The sequence below is a fragment of the Lutjanus erythropterus genome, chromosome 22 (assembly GCF_056507025.1).
Source record: "Lutjanus erythropterus isolate fLutEry1 chromosome 22, fLutEry1.hap2, whole genome shotgun sequence".
Taxonomy (NCBI): domain Eukaryota; kingdom Metazoa; phylum Chordata; class Actinopteri; order Lutjaniformes; family Lutjanidae; genus Lutjanus; species Lutjanus erythropterus.
In genome coordinates this window covers 28,392,679-28,414,568 of record NC_139338.1, presented here as the reverse complement: position 1 = coordinate 28,414,568, position 21,890 = coordinate 28,392,679, and the positions used below count along the sequence as shown (strand labels likewise).

The 21,890-nt window shown below is 39.9% G+C and overlaps 1 protein-coding gene across 1 annotated transcript; it reads right to left on the bottom strand.

The window, feature by feature from the left end:
* Positions 1 to 698: 698 nt before the first annotated feature.
* On the bottom strand, positions 699 to 20,418 carry kiaa0930. Its single transcript, XM_084711428.1, has 10 exons — positions 19,775 to 20,418; positions 9,112 to 9,260; positions 6,114 to 6,218; positions 4,963 to 5,040; positions 4,760 to 4,861; positions 3,955 to 4,095; positions 3,179 to 3,367; positions 2,067 to 2,226; positions 1,575 to 1,730; positions 699 to 1,325 (listed from the first exon to the last, which is right to left on the bottom strand). Exons 1-10 carry the CDS (start codon positions 19,917 to 19,919, stop codon positions 1,285 to 1,287), a joined length of 1,266 nt encoding a protein of 421 aa, XP_084567554.1. The 5' UTR covers positions 19,920 to 20,418; the 3' UTR covers positions 699 to 1,284.
* Between the last annotated feature and the right edge of the window lie 1,472 nt (positions 20,419 to 21,890).

Genomic DNA, 21,890 nt, shown 5'->3' with positions numbered 1-21,890 from the left:
TATTTGTTCACTATATTTAGATTATTTTCACCACTTTACCTTTCTGTCAGACTTTTCTGACATGAATCTGATCAAATCAATCATTTTACCTCAGTGAACACCTGAACACCTGAACAACCTTCAGGATGAAATTTCCCGAACTATCCCTTTAAGTCATAAACACAGAAGAGAGAAAACAGTTTGGGTCAGACTTGGACCGTGGATCAACTCAAGATTTTTTTCCTGACTTCCCTTCAGGCTTCTGCAGTAAAGTGAGAATTTCAGAAAAAGTGTTTTCTATTCTGAGAATAAAGTGGTGCTTTTCTTTTTGCAAAATCAGGATTTTACTTTACTTTTTACTTTACTACAACAATCAAGTATTTGTTTGTCATATTTTTCAAGTAACAGGTAACTTTTAATTTTTATTTATTTATTCAAGTATAATCGCTGCTGTGAATGTTGAAGGTGATTAAATCCATTTCATGGTGACACTTCTTCACTCTGACTGAAACATTTAGAAAACTTGAATTAATTTATCAGTTAATTGAGAAAATTGATTGATTGATTATCACAAAAACGTTACAGGAGAATTAAAATAAGTGCTGGTTACAGATTCTCACATGTGCTTCTCATTGTTGGTACTCGAGCACTAAAGGAACATTTTTCTGACAAAAATAATCAGAGTTGACGATGTTTTTTCATATTTCAGACTAAATGAGTCATTAAGAAACAAATCTTGTAACTGATCAATAAAAATATTTGTTGGAGGAGGTGATGTGACCGCTGTGACCTCGTCTGCTTATAGGAGTGAAGCCGTCTACCAACAAAAACACGTTTCACGTCGTGTGAATCCCGTCAGTTCGTAGTAGATATAATAAAAAAAGAAACCACGAGTTCCACAGAAAACAGAACGTGTCATTAAAAGCAGAACCTTCAGTCGAGGCGTCTCAGTGAGTAAAGCAGCAGGATATTTACAGGAGAAAAAAAAACACACATTCTTTACCTCCGTCTCCTTCCTGGTTCAGAGTTCAGCCAATGCCTTTTCACACCGAGGTCATGTGATCCCGACGCCGGGCCCGTGTTTTTTCCGCGGAGACGACCTCGGACACAGCGCAGCGGGAACTGAAAAGAAGAAGAGGCACTTCTCGAATGGCTGGTTTGTTTTAGAGTCGTCTCCTCTGACTGGTCTCCGGGTGAAGCAGATGTTTGGACACCGGGGGGCGCTGCTGTCGTCTCAGTGGCCTGATGCAGGAGGCACTTGGTAGTGATGCTCTGAGGGGAGTCACTCTGATGTCAGCTGACCTGCTATGTCATCAGGATGGGCTTCTGCCTCACCTCCAGGATGTCTGACACGGAAACAAACACAAAGTCAAACTCATTTACAGGAAATGACTTCATTCGTTTATTGTTTTTATTTATTTATTTTTTTAGTTCAGTGCCACAATAAATCTATCGGCTCAAAAACAAGCCTTCTGTCAGAGACGAGTAAAGAAACCAGAAAATATTCACATTTAATCTTAAGTTTAGTCAGACCTCAGACGTCTTAAGAAGGTTCTAGTGGTGTGTGTGTGTGTGTGTGTGTGTGTGTGTCTGACCTGTGGTGATGCGGTGCAGTGGCAGGGTGACGTAGGTCAGGTGTGAGTAGAGCAGGAAGTAATCTTCAGTCCGGTTGAGTTTGAGCCAGGAGCCGACCAGCGAGCGTCCGGTGCCCGACAGAGAGCGAGAGCGCAGGTTGGTGGCGGTGTGAAGATCTGAAACATGAGACACGTTCAGCCGCCAGATTAATGTTTCATCATCTGCTGAAACAAACATCCACTTTTAATTAACATTTTAATCATCCGCAAACACCAGGGAGGACGACATGAAGGACTTCAGAACGGAACTTTAAGTCTGAATTTTCAAAATAAAGTCAGGAATCTGCAATTCAAAGCCAGAAATTTCAAAATAAAGCCATCATTTAAGATGAAACGTCAGAATAAAGACGAGAATATGAGATTAAAACACAACTAAAAGTCCTGCTACAATCTTTGTGCTAAAAATCTTTTTCAAACACAACCAGTATGACCAGTTTGTGTTCCAGTTCATACCTTCATCTTCCTCCTCCCTGAAGAATTCCTCGCTGTCGTTGGCGGAGTGGGACTTCTTCATCTCTGCGATCCGGTTTCGGGGAACTTTACGTCTCAGAGACGGAGAGAAGAAGGAGGGACGGTTCCTCTCTGGAGTCGGAGGTGTGCTGAAGGACGTCACCTGGAGGACGACAGAGGAGGACAGAGACACGTAAAAAAAACATTTACTAAAGTAAATTAAATTTTGGGTATTTTCATTTCATTCAACTTCATAATTCTGCTCCACCACGTTTCAGAGACAAATATTTTACTTTTTACTCCATTAAATTTGTCTGACAGCTTGAGGTTTGACATTTTTGGTTAGAAAATACTTAAATGATTAGTTGATTATGAAAATAGTTGCTGATTAATTGTCTGCCAATCAACTAATTGATTAATCTGCTAATTGTTTCAGCTCTTCTCGCAGGTTTTTAAATTCTCAGCTGCTGGTTTTCTCTTCATCCTCGTTCTTATTCTCAGTTTTGGTAAATATGAAAACATACAGAAAAATAAATCAGTGTGTCATTTGATGTTGACCTCTGAGAATCCATCAGACGACTGTGAGACACATCTGGAGGACAAACTGTTCAATGATTCATGCTCCAGTCCAGCAGCATCTATTATTGATCCTGACCTGATTTCTCGTCTTTGTACGGAGCTCATTGAAGCTCTACAGTCGACCACTCGCAGCTTCTCAGCTCAAAGTTTTTTGGGGGTTTTCTGTTCAGTTTCTCGGCGGCCGCAGACAAACAGGAGGAAGTGAAGTCAAGCTCCTCGTACCACGGTTTGGAAAAACACCTTGTAAACCGACAAATGGGAAGTGTGGAGTTCCTGATCTGAGAACTCAGGCTGCAGAACAGCAGACTGAAGTTTTATGACACCTTTAAACACCTCAGTTTAATTTATAGGAAACTTTAAAACTTTAGTAATAAAAGTTGTTAATCTACAAACTTCAGGGACGAAAACTAGACAGCAAACAAACATAAATGGATTCAGTGGATCATTTTCCAAAACCCTGGAGACAGTCTGAAAATTAAGTATTTTATATTATTAGGTATAAGTATTTTAAGTATTTGTGTGTTTGTTTTCCTCACCCTCTCGTGCATGGGTGACACCTGGTCCTCCTCGGTGCCGCAGGGGGACGTGTCACCTGTCGGCACCCTGCTGACGGCCATCTCAGCGTGACCTTTGCCCTGAGGACCCTTCATCCTCACAAACTCCATGTTGTTGTACTTGTAGAAGCCGAAAGACATCCGCTGGGCCATTTTAGCTGCAACGCTCACCTGCAGGACAAACGATGGAGTCAAAGGTCGTCTTAAAAACTGTGGACAGTCAATATTGTGTATTTTAAATCTGTACTTTATTATTTTATCATATAATGTATGATTTAGCATTAGCATTAGCATTAGCAAGACAGTAAAAATGATAAACATTCTACCTGTTAACTACAGAAGAACAGCCATGTTTGCTTTTCTGTCGTTATGTTGAGCTAACAGCTTGTTTTCTCATGATAATAAATTAATTGATCTCATTATCTTTAGAAAACAACGGGCAGATTTCTCAAAATCAAATCACAATATCACAAGAAATTGACTTTGTGCAGGTTCTGGTTTGCTAACAGCAGTCTTGTCCTTTGAGCAGCTCAGCAGACCACATGAACTGATAAAGATTAAAGTAATAAAAGGAAACTGCCTTCAGTTTTCTCCTGAAAACAGGCTGAGTGTCTCACTTTCTCAAGATAAGAAACTAATTAACTCATGATGTCAAGATTACAGCTTTTAAAAAAATACCTGCAAACACGTCCAACATCACAGTGTTTACATTATCATGGTTAGCGTGTTAGCATTCAGAGGCTGCGGCTTCTTCTCACCCGGTTGTCGTAGACCTTCTTTAGGGCCTCGTAGCGGATCGAGCCCTGGAAGATGACGCCCTGGAAGGTGTTGCTCTTGTCGCTCGCCACCAGCTCCACACACACCATCTCGCCCTCACCCACCGTCATGTCACTGAACACCTACACAAATATTATGATGTCACTTTGTCTGCAAAGACCTTCATTCATTCTTTCAAACAACAAACCTAAAGTTAATGTTTGTGACTGACTGTTGGCATCTTCAGTTCACTACACAGTAAGCATTTGATTTCCTCCCAGCAGAGAAATCTCTGATCTGGCGTTTTTCCCTCCAGTCGGGTTATAAAACACGACGTTAATGCAGGAGCTGGTTTTTAAATGGAGTGAAAACGCATCAAGTCACACTTCGTTAAACCAGCAGCATCAACTGGATCTGCTCACCAACGAGGAGACACCGTCAGCTGCTGCACAGATTAAAGGCTTCAGTAACGAAGGGAAGAAACTTTTAGCATTTTTACACAAACTTACTTTTTACAGCTGATTCAGTCCAGTGGATTTTAATAATCACATTGAATTATTTGATCTCTGGAGCGTTTTTTTTTTTCCTCACTTTTCTCTTAAGCTTTTGGCATCACTGCATGTATTAGCATCGTGTCTTATTGATTGATATTTTCAGGACAAGTTCCTCCTCAAATGCCCAGAAAATACAAACAGTGGGAGAAGTATTCAGATTATTTGAATTGTGGTCACATGAGGTACTGAAACATTTCTGGCTGCAATATGACTCATATAGTGTTAAAATATGTGAGTACTTAGTTTAAGTTACCTCCTCAAAGTTGTCGATCATGAAGAAGATGTTCGGATAGCTCATCTTGGACTCCTCTCCTTTGCTGTCCATGGCGTGTTTGCTAGGAGACGCGAACACTTCCTGTGAAACATCACGGACAGGATGAATAAACGTCAGCGGCTCCATGAACGTCCGCTGTGATGAACGAGGCGCTGCTCCTGCAGAGCTGTGGAGTTTCTTACCTGACATTTCTTCTTGTGGATGTGGATGTCTCCTGCATCTGAGCGCGTGCAGACGGCACACGTCACCACATAGTCCAACTGGAAGACAGCAGAGTTTTTATGTTATTGTGGACGTCAGTGTTCAAACATCACAAAACTTTTCTGTCTAACGTGTCTTCATCTTATTACTCCTTTTTCTTGTCTTTTTAAATTGTGCATATTGATTGGCTTTTACAGCAGCCAATAGCGCTCAATGTGCGTTCTGACCTTCACTGTTCAGCTAAAGCGGTGAGGAGAACGGTTCTATTAGCTAACTCTTCCCGGGAACATGGTCGGCCAGTTTGACGACTGGGAATAGGCCACAGTACCGAGGTGGTTTTCTCGCCAGGCCTTTTCATCCCAGGGTTGAGTCAGCTAGCTGCACAGCTAACCAAGATAACGGCAGTTAGAGGTTAGCTACTTTAGCAACAAGTGAAGCTATCGTTCCATCAGGAAACTTTGAAAAAGGACCTCAGTACTGGGACCTGCTGGTTTCTGACGCAGTGTTCAGGCTGTTTGCTGGGAGGCTGCTGAGCCCAGTTATTACAGTTAGCAGGTAGATATTTTAGCAACAAGTAAGTAGATCACTGAAAGTTGTAGCTGAGCAGCTGCGGGACATCAGAGGGGAAACCAGCAAATATTTCATACCTAAGATACGTTCCAGTTTCAGCTACATCAGTGAATAAAGTTGTGTTTTTGTACAGAGGCTCCAGGAAACACTGCGCTCAGGCAGCGCCATAAAAAAGAAAATGATCTGCTGAATGGAAAAGTGGATGCCCCCAAGTGCAGGATGAGTCATCGACATTGTTTTAATGTTTTCCAGAAACTCTAAAATACCATTAAGAACACCTGAGAATACCTTCAAGATGACTTTTCTGTCATTCTGTACAGCAGAATTCATACGTAATAAAAACACTACAACGTCGATTTCGACCTCATGGGAACTTAAATGACATTTGAAGCTGAAGTCGTGTTCTTTCTGCTCTGAGCAGAAGTTATTATGACGACCTCCAGGTTAAAATGCAGCCTTTACTCAGCAGATGTGTCACAACTTAATGCGAGATGATATTTGTTTATGAGATGTTATGACATTAGTACATGTGAGTAACAGTTACAGCTCGAGTGGTGCTCACCTTCTGCAGGATGAGGTTCAGGTAGACGCTCTCCTCCCAGTCGATGTCGGGGTCGCCGAGGCCTGGCAGCTTCTTGGAGTCTCGCCTGTAAACCTCCACCTCCACCTGGAACACGGGAGAACCAGATACAGGTCAGCATCAGTTCAGGTGTAGAGGAACCAGGACTCTGGAGACCTGCTGTCACATCAGTTTGACGTCAAACGAGAGCAGAGACGTGCTGGAGGCCTTTATGTGACAACAATCTATGTTTATTGATTTGTCACCATGAAAACATTGAGAGGAAATGAAATATGCAGGTATCTGTGTGTCTCAGCTGGACTTTTTGTAAAGGCAAAAACAGAAAACATGCATAACACTGTCTTATAATTTATATCTTTGTTATTATGTTTATTTGTCAGATGTTATTTGTTATTTATATTTCCACAATTATGTTCTTTTACAGATTTATTCTTTTTATATGGCACCGCTGTGACTCCATAAACATCTGTTTTGTGTGCACAAATTTTAAAATGTGTATTTTTTCTGTGGTTTTACTGTTTATTTGTTTATGGTTTTTGCTTCATTTTGACTGTTCAGATCTTTAGTCAGCTGCTGCTGTTTTCTGATATATTTTATGGATGAATTAAGATTTGGATTAACATCCATATCACCAGCTAAGGGTCGATATGCAGTGTGTACTGCAGATTGGAGAACAGTGTAAATGTGGTCAGGACAGCAGAGGGAAGTGGAACCATCGATAAGGTCAAATATCACACGGCGCCAGTTTTCCTGTTGACACTTTAAACTGCAGTGAAACATTTTCAACAACCTTTAAATGTCTGAGGACAGAAAATCAGTGTTTCATTTAAAAAAACAAAACAAAACAATGAGCGTTAAATAAATGTTAGTTTTATGGTATTTTCCTGCTGTGTGTTGAGTCGTTGTTGTTTGAGACAATCAGTTTCCTCCATACAGGAGTACTTCCCTTCGCCTGCACACACACACACACACACACACACACACACACATACACATACACACAGACTCACTCACACAGTAACCATGGAAACCATTCCTGTGCTCTAAATGGCTTGTGAGTGATATGAATCCTGGCATGTGGAGACCTTGTATCTCCCTGCAGACCGACTGAGCGACATGAAGCTTCATCAGGTCTGTTTAAATAAAGATGCGAAGGAGACGCAGCACTCAACGTTCACCACAGACGCCACAGACAACAACCACCAAATACTTCAAACACACTGCAGAGACAAAAGACAGAACCGAAGAAGAAGAAGATGCAGCGTTTCCTCCAGTGAGACTCTGTCAGTGAAGGCGTCCTGCTAATCTAACTGGAGAGCAGTTCTGTTGTTTATGACGACGGTCTGCAACCTTCAGGATGAAAACAGACTTTTTTTACTGTGACAGATGTTTTACGTAACTTTTATATTTTGAAATAAGCTTTAAAAAGTTTTGTCAACCTTTAATCTTTAGTTCAGATGATTTACTTTAAAATAAGTTGAATCTTTGAGTTTTGGAAACTCAAAAAAATATTACTTTGGTGCCTGAAAATTAAACGGTTTTACTTTTTTTTTTTAAACTAAATTTTAACATTTTACCATCATTCACTTTCATTTGAATTAATTTACAATTTTTTAAAAGCAATTTCTTAAGGTTTCTAAACAAATTATCTCAACAAAAGTTTAGTACTTGGTAAAACTTTTTCAAAAGAATTTGAGTTACTATTAAGCTATTTTTCAGCTTTATAAATTATTATTTAGAACATGTTTATTTACAACACTGTTATTAATGTAGGGCTCTATTAATTATCTAGAACATTTTATTTTTTAGACATTTTGTTACTAATATAGAACATTTTGTTATGTTTTATTTTAGAGGAACATTTTGTCGTTTTATTTTTATTTTATGTTGCAAAATGCAAATGTTACTTATCATCAAAAAGTATTTACAGTATGAAAAGTGAAAGTACAGAGGAACTCCAGTTCCTCGAGTTTTTGCCGTTTCTCTGAACGATGAAACAGAGACAGAGATGATGGGAGCTGTTAACCCGACCTGGACGCAGAACAATGACGCGTAACCATGGCAACCAGGGACGGAGGGGAGGATGTAGGACAAACTACAAAAGGCAGACAGAAGGTCTGTCCAGACAAAATTTAATTATAAAGAGAAGAGGAGAGAGCAGAGCATCGACTCTGTGTTCACTTCACTGTACGATATTACACTCATACAGTTTTTACATTCAATATTTGTACTTTTAGAGCATTTTAATTGTCAAACATTATCAGAAAATTCATTTATTTTCAGTTAACTTTTCTGTATTTTAGTTGTGAACTTGTTTAAATACAATTCCAGGATTTTAGTTTGGCTTCGTGAACATTTATATTTCTTCCTGTCTTCCTTAATCAATATATTCATCCGTAAAATCATCTATAAATATCAGGTTTTCTGTATGTTGATATTTTCTGTAATAGAGAGATGTGAAGAATTAGAAACACCTGAGTCTGAATCTGAAGAGGTCAAAAGCTTTTCCCTCCTCTGTTTCTACTGATCATAGTAATTTTATCTGCCTTTATAAAAGCCAAGTATCACTTTCTTCAAACCAACCAAACTCCATTAACAAAACAGTTATTTTACTTCACAGAACACAGGAGCTGTTGGTCTGCTGCTGCCTCCATCTGTTAGTCTGTTTGTGTTATTATGCGATTTTGGTGTTTTCAAATGTTCACCAGTGTCCAAACTAACCTTTTAGTTAGTCACTGTGGCAGCGACAGACCAGCAGCTCCTGTGTTCTGTGAGGTAAAAATCACTGATTTTGTTAATGGAGTTTGGTTGGCTTGGAGACACTGACATATTACAGTGGATTCACGTCAGTAAAGTGGTGAAAATATTCTAGATATAGAGAAAATGTAAACTGATTTCTTCAGTGATTATTTTGTTAATGAACTGTTAATGAATTAGAACAAATCCTACATAAACTGTAGAATAAATCGCTGCTCGTCACCTTTTTTCCCTCGGTGTTGTCCGCGCTGACGTACGCGAGTTTCCTGCGGACGTAGAACAGCATGTCGTCCTGTCGAGGAGCCCACTTCTCCATGAAGTACGTGGAGAACATCCAGGTCCAGAACACGATGCGGTCATCTTTAAAGCAACCTGCAAAAACACACAAAGAAGAAGGTAAATACACACAAACAACAACGACAACCTGACAGCTCAACGTCGTCTTACTGATGAAGACGTTGACACGCCGCTGTACGTAGAACCATCCGCTCCTCATCTCCAGAGTTACTGGATCAGTATTCAAAATGTTTGTTTAAGTTGAAAGAAGACTCAGATTGTCAGATTTTTTTTGTTTCTTCTTTTCAAGACGACACTGAAGAAAGAAGAAGAGGAGGAGGAAAGAACAGAGAGGGCAATAATTTGAACACAAACTAGAAGTTTTTAAAGTTTTAGTGTAGTTTTTGTAAAGTTTTCTTTATGATACATGAAAAAAGTGTAATGGTTCTGTAACTGAGCGTCCTGGGTTCTCCTGACTGTAGAAACAATAAAACAAGACAATAAATCCAAAGTTCTACATTTAAACATTATTTATTTAGATCATTTTGTTCTTTACTTGGAAACTTTTTAATCAAGAACTTTCTGTTATTTTCTTAGAACATTTTGTTAACATTTAGAACATTAGAAGCTACCAGGTGACTTTACAAAAACTATAACTGACTAACATTACATTTTTGCAGAAACTCATAAAAGCTGAAAGTCTAAATCTAAACTTAAATCCAAGAGATAACGACGCTCGTGTCAAACCGCTCACGTTTATAACAAACTGAACTTAATGGACTGACAGTGGATTCTGTAGTGAAGTCTGTATCTCAGCGCGTCGCCTCTGTGCAGAAACAGCCTGAGTGTTTTAATAAAAACCTCTCCGTGAAGTTTCTTCCTCTAAACCCGACGCGTGAAGTCGTTCTGCGGTCAGACTGTTTTATTACGATTCATTGTTCCATTATTCTCTCGTGGCCTTTGTTCAGATCTAAAGTCATCTCTCTCTTTATGGACGATAAAACGGCTCATCAATTATTCACACTCTGCTGCTTTATTACACTCACACACTCAAACGCTTTTATTTTGAAAAATGATCCGCCGCCATAAAAGCAGCCGAGCCGCGGTCGATCGACGTCACGCTGATGATTGTGTGCGCGTGTTTCTGTGTGTGTGTTTCAGATGTCGACCACCCGCCCTCCATCACCCCGGGGTTTTCTGCTACCTTTCTACAGGCCGAGGCACCTGCCTGCCGCCCGGCAACTGTTGCCAGGCAACCAGGCAGAGGATGACATGGCATTTAGTTTAACTTCCTGTTCGAGCAGCTTCTTCCCTCAGGCCTGTAGAGCAAAGACCCCCCCCCCCACCATGAAACCAGCGAACGGTTCCTGACTTCAGGATTAAACACTGATGTCAGAACGCAACAAAAAGTCCATTAAAAATGTTCAGATTTCATTTTAGAACGAACCCTTTAAAATCTCATTTTTATATCTGAAAATGAATTAATGTGGACATTAAATTCAAATAAAGCTCCACTGACAAATAATTTTCAACACGCTCATCAGCAAAAATTTGAAAACATCCTCAATGACCAATATAACTTCCTGAAGAACCTGTAGAACCTCACTGAGGACCAGCAGAACCCATTTAAAGAACACTACAACCAACTAAAGAACCTCAACGACCACAAGGTGCATACAAACTCCTAACGGACATAAAAAACAAACATACTGTGTATTTAATATTTTATTTAAACTTGTAATGAAATGTTTGCACAGACTGACCTTGTTCTCACAGACGAGGCGTTTAAATGAAATCAGAGTAAACAAGATTTTATCCTCACAGTCCAACATTAAATTAACATAATTCAATATCTGCCTGTGAAATTAAATCAAACACCAATAACACGATGTTTCCATTTCCACTATCGAGCCGATGTCTCTTCATTCATCACGTCTTCAAAGGATTCCACTCACAGTATTTACACCAAAGTAAAACTACACCAAAATATGAATCCTGGTGATCCGGAGCAGTTTTTTATTCTTCGTGCTCATCATGTGTCGTCACTCTGAGCCGCTGTTAATAAAGTTAAGTCTGACAAAGTTAATTAACCCCGACACGGAGCAGCTAATCCTGATGAAGGCAATCAGAGTCTGGGTGGAGTTTGGTCTGATGAACGCGCAGCCGGTCTTTAAAAAAATGTCTTTAACTCTGACAGCTGAGGATGAAGCAGGATTATGAGACGTTAAAGACGCTGGAGGCCGAAAGTCTGACACAAAATAAAATAAAATAAAATAAAATAACGTTCAGATTGATATCTGTCTCATGTCTCAGTTAAATCATTAAAAAATAAATTGATGTAGAGCCGCAACCATTCATCAATTATGAATCAATGATTAAAATAACCCCCAACTATTTTGATAATCAATCAATCGGGTATTTTTTAAGAAGAAAAGTCCAGAGTCTCAGATTTCAGTTTCTTAAATGTGAATATTTTCTGGTTTCTTTCCTCTCTGACAGTAAACTGAAGATCTTTGAGTTGTGGACAAAACGAGACATTTGAGGACGTCATCTTGGACTCTGGGAAACACTGACCAACACTGATGTGATCAGCGGTGTGAACGACCCGTCAGACTCTGTGTTCAGGCCGGCAGCCAATCACAGCTCTGGCTGTAGCGAGGAGACGACCTCTGGCCTCCGTCCAGTCAGACTTGGCGTGAAGGATGTTGCGTTCAGACAGAGGTGAGTCAGTGAACACAACCTGCTGGCAAACGGAGCACGAGGAGCTTCCAGAAAGCTGCAGCCGTCACTGAACGTCACATCTGAACACCGAGAACACCGAGAACACTGAGAACACTAGGAACACTGAGAACACAGAGAACACCAGGAACACCGAGAACACCAGGAACACCGAGAACACCGAGAACACTGAGAACACCAGGAACACTGAGAACACCGAGAACACCAGGAACACTGAGCAAGGCAGAGGAAAGCCTCAACTCAAGGTTCTCTGACCAGAACCTCCTAAATCATCACTACAACCTTCTAACAGACAACTAGAACCACCTAAGAGGAACAACAGAACTCACTTAATGATCACTAGAACCACCTCAGACCCTGTTACAGGACTCTAGGATGTCTTTGATTTCCAAAAGAACCCCTACAACATCCTCGATGACCACCAGAACCCTTTCAATGAACACTACAACCAACTAAAGAACCTCAATGAGCACAGGGCCCAGTAAGAACCCTAAAATCTCCTCACTGACCACCAGAACCTCCCCATAACTGCTACAACCACCACTGATATCTGGGTTCTTGACTAATTTTAACAGTGCTGTTAGGGTTCTTCATGATTTTTAGTGTTAATATCTGTGTTTTGGATCATTTTTAGAGTTGATACCTGCGTTCTTTACAATTTAAGGATTAATATTTTGGTTCTGGTTTGACATTTTTAGCATCGATATCTGGGGTCTTCCCCAATTTTCTTGCACTGAAATATGGGTTCTTTATGATTTTTACTGTTAATATTTGGGTTTCTGACATGGTTTCGCATTGATTCTTGACCATTTTCAGTGTTAATATTGGGGTTCTTGATATTTTTTGCTGTGGAATCTGTTTTTTTTATGATTTTTAGCGTTGTGGCCTACGTGCACTCATAAGTGTACAATGTTGTTAATTGGTCTTGAATTAACTGGACTATAACAGCTTCATAAAGTTTAGTAAAACAAACTCAAAAATCAAAACTTGAGATAAAATAAAAGAGATTGTTTGTGTCCTGTGAACATAAAGTTTTCATGTTATTTTGTGTGTGTTTGTCGGAGTTTACAGTGAACTTTATATAAAATAGTTAAAATGAGTTCAACCTTAAACATCTGCATTATAATGCAACATACAAATTAATGCAGCTGTAATATTAATCCAAAGACACTAAGTTTAATAATGAAGCCTAATAAAACTGTGATATCTGGATTATAAAACGATTCACGAGGCTCTGTTCTCTCATTGTTCTGATTTGTGTCGTTCTGCTGGTTGTTCATTTGATGTGAAAAGTTTGATTTAAAAGGTGTTAAAAGTTTCTAATCTGGCTGCCATCCTGCACATCTCCGAGCGTTCCTGTTCTCCCAGAGCGCAGCAGCAGAGAACAGTTCTGCAGCAGCCTCAGACACGTTCATAAAGTCCTGCTCTATTTATAGCCGCGTATCCCATTTTAAAAATACATCGACTGTGTTATGAAGCCCGGCACACGATCACTCATCATCTGATGAAAGTGAGCTGAATCACCCAGAATCTCTCAGTGCTGGCAGCGGGGAGAAACATCACGAGCCGCGTTCGCGCCGTTCTATTTTTCATGACAGTTATATAATAGTTGGTGGGAACGACGGGATGAGCAGAACGACGGGTGGATCGACGGATCAACAAACTTTCAGTGTTGACGGAGACGCCGAGGTTAAAGGTTTCAGTTCCGCAAGAGTTAAGTGTCGGTCAGTGTTTTAAAAATGAGACCGAAACAAATTTAATGAGACAGAACCTCTGAGTTGAAGGGTCACTAGAACCACAAACAAGTTTACCTTGAGGACCTTTAGAACGTGCTCAGTGACCACAAGAACATTTGCATTTTTTTCCTTAAAAAAAAATACTCATCAGTTTTCTGCTTCAGGTTCTAAAATCACTCAGATGAGACGATCTAAAACTAAAGGTATATTACAAAGTTTTAATGGAACCAAGTTTTATAGCCTGAACCTTAAATAAACAACATAAAATCATAAATGTAACTTTATAGTTGGACGGACAATAAACTTTCTGACAGACGTTTACAGCCTGTGACATTTATGACACTAAACGTCGCGTCTTTGGGTTTTGGGAAATTTTTCACAATTTTTTGGCTTTTTTTTCCTGACAAACAAAAAATAAAATTATTAGTTTTAATGATTATTATTAAAATTGTAATTAAAATAATAGATTTTCTTTGGAACATAACCATGTAACAAGTGAGATAATGTGCAGTGAGCAGGTCATTATCGTCAATATTAGCCATAAAATCATTGTAAACATTTTGTTACATAAATATGTGCCAAATATATATATCTGTTTTTTGTGTTATGTTCTAAACTGTTCTAAACTGTTCCTTATTCTTTCACAGCTGATTTTATAACTTCATATTTACACAGAACCTGGTGTTTTTTTGTAAATAAAAACAGGAGGTTCTGCTGTAGTGTGTTCAGGTTGAGTGAACGGATGAACGGGTCATGTGACGCGGCCTGTTCGGAGCCGGTGACTCGCAGCAGGTTGGATGAGAGGATTTAAGTCGAGGACGTCAGACGGATCTGAGTCTCGCTGCAGGAACCACGGCTGGTTTCCTCGTGGCGGCGGCGTCTAATCCTGCAGTCAGACTGAAGATTTCCTGAACGTTCAGACAACATGTGGTTCATCTGAAGCTACGTTCGTTTTCTGTCACTTCACACCGGATTTTAACTCAGATAGACGTTTTCAACAGACACAAACACAAAGAACAAACCAGGTCTCCGGTCCCCGTCTTCTAATCCAGTGTTCTCCGACCCTGGTCCTCAGAGCTTCACTGTCCTGCATGTTTGAGATGTTTCTGCTCCAACACACCTGATTCACATGATCAGCTCGTCATCGAGCCTCTGCAGAAACCTGATAACGAGCTGATGATTTGAATCAGGTGTGTTGGAGCAGAAACATCTCAAACATGCAGATGGAGAACACTGGTCTGATCCACCTCAAAGAAACTGTCTCAATTCATTTATTGAATATTTTATCGATTTTAAAAAGTCAGGAAACGGGTTTTACATCCATTTAACATCTGAGACATCTGGGTTTGTTGGCTACATGCCGACGTTTCCATTCAGCTGATTTTATATTGTTAAATTCCATTTATTACCATGTTTCTATTTACTTCATGACTTTTTTGTTTTCATATATTTAAGCTGAGAGATGACAGGAAATAAAAAACAGATGGGAGCTGTTTGATTTTATTTCTCTGTATTATATTTTTCCTCCATGTTTCCAGTCAGACACCTGAATGTCGGTTCTGTGATTCACAACATTTACAAACTGTTTCATCACCGTCTGAACACTGACCGTCCACAAACACACAGCACAATGTAAACAGATGGGAGACGTCCTGCTGAGTTCTCCGTCTGTCTCTGATGTCCTGCAGTCATTTACACACACACACACACACACACACACACACACACACACACACACACACACACACACACACACACACACACACCAGCATATAGACCGCCTTGGTGGGTTCTTGATGAAACCCTTGAAAAATAAAAGGGTTCTTAGTAGAACCCCTAAGTGAGCTCAAGATAAAACCCTTGGAATACAAAAAGGTTCTTATTAGAACCCACCGAGTTTGTTCAAAATAAAACCCTATAAATATAACATAATATAAAAAGGTTCTCAGTAGCACCCCTTGTGTGGGTTCTAGATACAAACCTTGGAATATAAAAAGGTACTCAGTAAAATCCCGAGTGGGTTCTCAATAAAACCCTGCACAAATAAAAAGGTTATTGGCAGAACCCTCTGGGTGGGTTCTTCTTAGCACCCTTGGAGGTGGGTTCTGTGTGGGACCATTACACCACAGAGGGGTTCTCTGTAGCATCTCTCATGGGGAGTTCTAAGTATAAACCTTTATGTCGGGTTCTAGATAGGACAAGCTGAGGAACCCTTTATGGTTCTAGTTAGAACCTTTATTTCTAAGCAGAGCTAAAAGCAGCTTTAAGATGTTTGATGTGACTCAGAGTTTGAACATTAAACATTCAGCAGGTTTGTAATCATGTCTGTCTCTCTCCCTCTCTCTCTCCCTCTCTCTGTCTCTGTCTCTCTCTCTCTCCCTCCCCCCTCCCTCTCTCTCTCTCTCTCTCTCTCAGTCAGTGTGTGAGTCACAGTTATTTTTACAGTGCAGTAGCGTGGCTGCAGGTCATGTGACGGCGCTCACGAGGAGCAGATCTCGTATCGATCGATGTGAACGGCGAGCGGCTGCACATTAAAGCTCACAGTATTTATAGCAGATTTCACCGAGGAGGAAACTCTGCTGTGTGACGAGGTAATTAAACCTCAACCACTCATGTTCGTGTCTCCGACTCGTCTGAACGAGTCTCTGACTACAGAACACACTCTGATATTTCATACTGCACGTTCTTAAAGGGACAGTTCACTTTATCTGAAGTGTGGTTCTACGAGGTTCTTCTCCACAGCCAGTGTTTTAACCTACAGTAGACAGAGATTGACTCACACAGTTTGGAGAAGCAGCAGGAGAACCGCAGTAGGAAATTAAACAATGTACTGCTTATACCGCTGGAAAATTAAAAAAAAACGTTCTATAGAGCAGTGTTCTCCAGCCCTGGTTCTCATGTACCCCTGTCCTGCATGTTTTAGATGTTTCTGCTCCAACACACCTGATTCAAATCATCAGGTTGTTGTCAGGTTTCTGCAGAGGCTTGATGACGAGCTGATGATTTGAATCAGGTGTGTTGGAGCAGAAACATCTAAAACATACAGGACAGGGGTACATGAGAACCAGGGTTGGGGAACACTGCTCTATAGAACCCTCTTCTACTGAGTTCTGGATAAAAGCCCTGCAGTATATAACGGTCAACGGTCAAAATAAAACCCTGGGAAAATAAAAAGATTCTCAGTTGAACCCTCTTGGTGTGTTCTAGATAAAAAGTGGACGGGACTGATGCTACGATCTGACATCACTAAAGAGACGTTGCACAGATAAGAACAAAGTCATTTATACTGACAGGAAGGATGAACAAAACCGCCAAAATAAGACTCAAGTAGAAACAAAGTGGAACTCTGATTGTGTCTCCAGTGGAGTAAAGACCTGAGTCACTGTTGATGCTGTCAGACCTGAGTCACACTCCGCCTGTAAAGGACCATCCAAGGACACAGACTACAGACTTTGCATAAAGACACACACACACACACACACACACACACACACAACCAAGTGCCTGAGAAACACTACTGACCTGAAAATATTAACTTTACCTGCTTCAGATGAAAAGATTCGATACGTTTTAATATCTGCATCATTAATATCCTCACATGGAAATTTAAAAAATGCCTGTAGGGGTTGTTCTATTATTTTCCTTTATGATAAATCTCAAAATCCTGATCAAAAGCTCTAGAACACCAACTAAATGAACCTCACAGTCATTCTGGCACCTGTTCTTTGAAAGAACAACAATAAACATGGATGAAAAAGTGCTTAAAATTATCAGAAATTATCAAGTGATCTGATCAAAAGCTCAAGAAGAGCTGCTCTTCTGGTTGTGTTGTGAACCAAACAAACATGTTTTCTTACATCTAGAGAACAAGATTTGAAGGTCAGAACGTCTCTGCAGCTTTACAGGACTTCATTATAATTTGTTTTGTTTTTTCATATATATACATTTTTCTTCAGATTAAAAAATAGCAACTATGATTTGGAAATTGGACTTAATTGGCCATATTTTGATTTTGACAATATTTTCATTAATTGTGCAACACTAGTGTCAACCTGTCAGCAACGATATTATTGATATTTTCATTTTAAAGCCTCTATTGTCTGATAGTGATGATGAATATTATTGTGAATCCCTAAAAAACTACTGAAAAAAAGAGTTCATGATTGTGTTTTCAAATGTTTTGTTGTGTCCAAACCCACAAAATATTCAGTTCAAAATGATATAAAACAGGAAAAACAGAAAACAGAAAATATTCACATTGGAGAAGCTGGAAGCGAGAATTTTTGTTATTTCCCTAAATAAAAAATAGCTGACATGTTAGTTTGTCTCTTTCTGCCTTCGTGTCCGATTATAACGGCGCCGATAAACAGAAGTCTGTGTTTCTGTGATGAAGTCATGAGTCGTGAACAGAGCTGCATTGATTTCTCCATCAGAACAAACGACCACAAAAACAAGCAGCAACACAGTCTGCAGACACACACACACACACACACACACACACACACACACTGCAGGAGACTAAACTGTAGAACTGGAACTTTCTGCCAGCTGAATGGTCTTCATCTGTGTTCAGAATCATGAGATCTGATGATGATTGTCTTCAGTTACACTTCAGAAACACACAAGTTTTAAATTCTAAACCTAAAAACAGTCAGAAAGAGAATCCTACTGAGCATGTGCAGAGGAAGTGTCATCACTCTACTTATTTCTGACTGGAGAAATTGAGTGTGTTACAACTCTGACTCTTCTTAAGCCCCGCCCCTTTTTACTCTGTGCTCCAATAACAGTTGAGCAAAGGTTGGTACCTCGGTCAACGTTCTCCTTTCCTGTTTCCTGTTAGATATTACATTGAATAAAAAACTAATTTTAAAGACTGTTAGAAGACGTTCCTGAACAACCTGTAAAAACAACATATAGACACATTTAAGTTAGCTAATGTTAGCAAAATGCAAGCCAATTAGTTAGCTAACAACTGAAGTAGATTAGCTAGCTAGTTAGCCAGCATTAGCTATTAGATGTAAGTACCTAGCTAACGATTGGTGTAGATTAGCTAGTCAGTTTGTGTTTTGCTAACATTAGCTAATTTAAGTTGCAAACGTGTTTGTTTTTTTACACACCGTATCCCAGCAACAACTTTTAGAGGGGGTGTTACAACTGATCCTGGTCTACCCAAGTCAGTGGTTACTAAAATGCAGCAGGTGAGCAAGCTTGGTAGATGTATTATGTGCTTGACTCGTCTATGTTAAATTAAAAAACAAACAAAAACACAAACAAACAAATTTTAAAGATTGTTTAAAAACATTGGAGGACTGTAAAAACAACAGAGACACATCTTAAGTTAGCTAATGTTAGCAAAATGCTAGCTAACTAGTTAGGTAACAATTGATGTAGATTAGCTCGGTAGTTTACTAGCATTAGCTATCAGATGTAACCAACTAGCTAATGAATGATGTAGATTAGACAGCTTGTCAGCTACTGTTGTGCCAAATATTAGCTAACTTAAGATGTGATTAAATGTTGCTTTTACAGATCCTCCAGCAACAACTTTTAACTTTAATAAAGTATGTCTTCTTCCTCTAAGCATCTTCAAAAGTTGGTTCTTTTCAACACAGACGAGTCAAGCACATAACATACCTAAGTAGCCTACAGGAACCAAGTTAGGTTACGATTGATGTAGATTAGCAAGCTGGTTAGCTAGCATTAGCTATCAGATATAACTGTTACCATTGTCCCTGGTCTCCCCTTGTCAGTTACTATTAAAACACAGCAGTTGTGACATTTTGCTCCATTTAAGTATCTCCTCAACGCTGCGACTCACACTCCCTAAATGGATAAATATCACTACAGATAAGAAGAAAAACGTGTATTTTTTTTTATTTTGGGTTGAACTGTCCCTTTAATTTACCATAAAACATTTGAGACAAAGTGAAGCTGGAGTTGTGAGGCCTCACTTTGTCTGGTTGTTCTCATCACAGGCCCAGAATTAAACTAATTATCCAGGCAGGTTTGATTAAAGCAGGCTGCTGGGTGTAAATGTATTTAAATTAAATGTATATGACGGTGTCTGTGAACGCGGGGCTCCAGGCAGAATCAGGGCCACAGCACATAAAGGAGACACGGTGATGGTGAGCTCACCCAGCCCGCTGATCTCCTGTCTGACCGTCAGTCGGTTCCTCTCGTCGGCGATGGCCTTCAGCATCTGCTGCAGAGATCCGTCCAGCTCTCCGTTCTCCTCCTCCGCTGGCCCGACAGCCTTACACAACCCGGGGAAGGACGCCATCTCCGGGCTGGGATCATGACAGTCCGGGCTAACAGCTACCGACGGACGGACGGCACCGGCTCACGGCAGCAGGAGCAGGACGGAGGGAGGAGGAAGAGGGAGAGAGGAGGAGGGGGGAACACCTGAAATTAATCCTGGAGAAGAGCGTCTCTGTGCGGCTGCGGAGCTGCTGGAGGCCCGGTACCGGTGTTTTCTGCTGCGGTGGCCGAAGAGAGGAGCAGGTACGTCGGGCTGCTGAGGGAGACTCTGGTCGGTCCTTCTGTTGTGCAGATCAGCTGGAAACACCCCTCACACTTCCTGTAACAACACGAGGCTCTTAAAGAGACAGTACACCGAAAACACACTGTTCACACGCAGACTGACTGGTGTTACAAAGAATCCTGTGACCCGACACATTCAGTGACCTCATCAGGAATTTATGTCCGTTTAATAATAAATAAATATATTTCCATTTTATTACAGTCAAATAAAAGGAAATATAAAATACAAAGAAAGAGAACAGTAAAGGGGTAAAACAAATAATGATGAATGAATAACAATAAATACATAAATAAGAAAATTTATTAAAACACTCTTGTTTTTAAAAAATACAGAATTAGAAATACTTAACTGATCTCTGGATACAAATTAGATCATGAGTATAACAATTTCCGATATGGCCGATATTCTCTAACATATAGAATAAAGAACACACGTTTTCCCAAAAAGGTTATCATACATTTATATTACTAATGAAATATGTAAGGGAGGCAGAATAGTTTATATTCATTTTGACTTAAAAGTTTGACACGAATTCTGTAAAAAAAGAAGTGACTTATTAGGTAATCTTATTGTTTTTATATAATGTGGGGGAGTTAATCAAACATATATATGGGAGCTGATTTCTGCAAATGACTCATAATTTTGACTTATCATGTACATTTCTGGCGATAAATTTTCACAACGTATATCACAATGTATTCTTATTTATACAATCATTTCACAACATATTTGACATAGCAGACTGTCTGCTGTCAACCGGTGGTTACCGGGTCTTGAATCAGACGCACCCCTGTTAGCGTTGCTGCGTTCGTGTCTAGAAGGGAACTCCAGACCCGCGAAACATCTCGCGAGAGTGATAACTTGAATCTAAACTATGATGTTTCTCTAACCCTAACAATTTTATTTTATCTGCGAACCTCAGCAGATCTTAGAGACGAATTATAAATGTTAAATTATAAGACAGGATTGATTTGAACATCGTGCACAATGAAGAAACATTGTGTACAAATCTCGCGAGAGTGAGAAAGCCAGGGTTCCTTTTGAGACAACACACCTAGCTAACTATGGTCACAGCTAACGAACGTTAGCGGTGAATGTTTTACTCAGAAGAGTGTCAGTGGTTCTCTGAAGGGATGTAGCCGTTGAGACAGACTGTGTTTGCCGGTCCAGTGTTTTCTTAAGGACAGTTTATCCCTCACCGGTTGAGTCGTTTTTTAACTTCGGGGATTCTCATCTCATTAAAATACAACATAAGTGCAAGTTGCATGAAAAACACTTGAAGCGGCAGCACAGTTTCAGTCCGCTGACAGAATTCTACATACCACCGATGGTCCACCGCGTCAAGCTCCGCCCGCCCAGACAGGACCTCGTCGTTGGTGAAACGGGTTGTTGAAACGAGCGCACCTTTTGTTTAAGACAAAAGATGACGTCATTGCCTCACGAGCTCCGGACCGTGGATGTATTGAGGGGACACTTCCATGCTTTTATTTTTTATTTCATTTATTTATAAAGAATTTTAGACAATTATTGTATCATCAATAAAATAAACAGCACCATTTAAACATTTACACAGAATTTATCCTGTAAAACATCTTGTGCTCTGTGAGAGTTTTAGTTAAATATTAATTATTGTGGTAATTTCTGTTGTTTAAACAAAGAAACAATTGATCCTTTGTGTTCCAGATTATCTTGGATCAATATGCACGACCT

Coding starts and splice junctions, on each gene's coding strand:
- kiaa0930 (XM_084711428.1), bottom strand. CDS start 19,919: ATGGCGTCCTTCCCCGGGTTGTGTAAGGCTGTCGGGCCAGCGGAGGAG. Junction 4,862..4,962: donor TCCACAAGAAGAAATGTCAG/GTAAGAAACTCC, acceptor GATGTTTCACAG/GAAGTGTTCGCGTCTCCTAG. Junction 1,731..2,066: donor CAGGGAGGAGGAAGATGAAG/GTATGAACTGGA, acceptor CTCATGTTTCAG/ATCTTCACACCGCCACCAAC.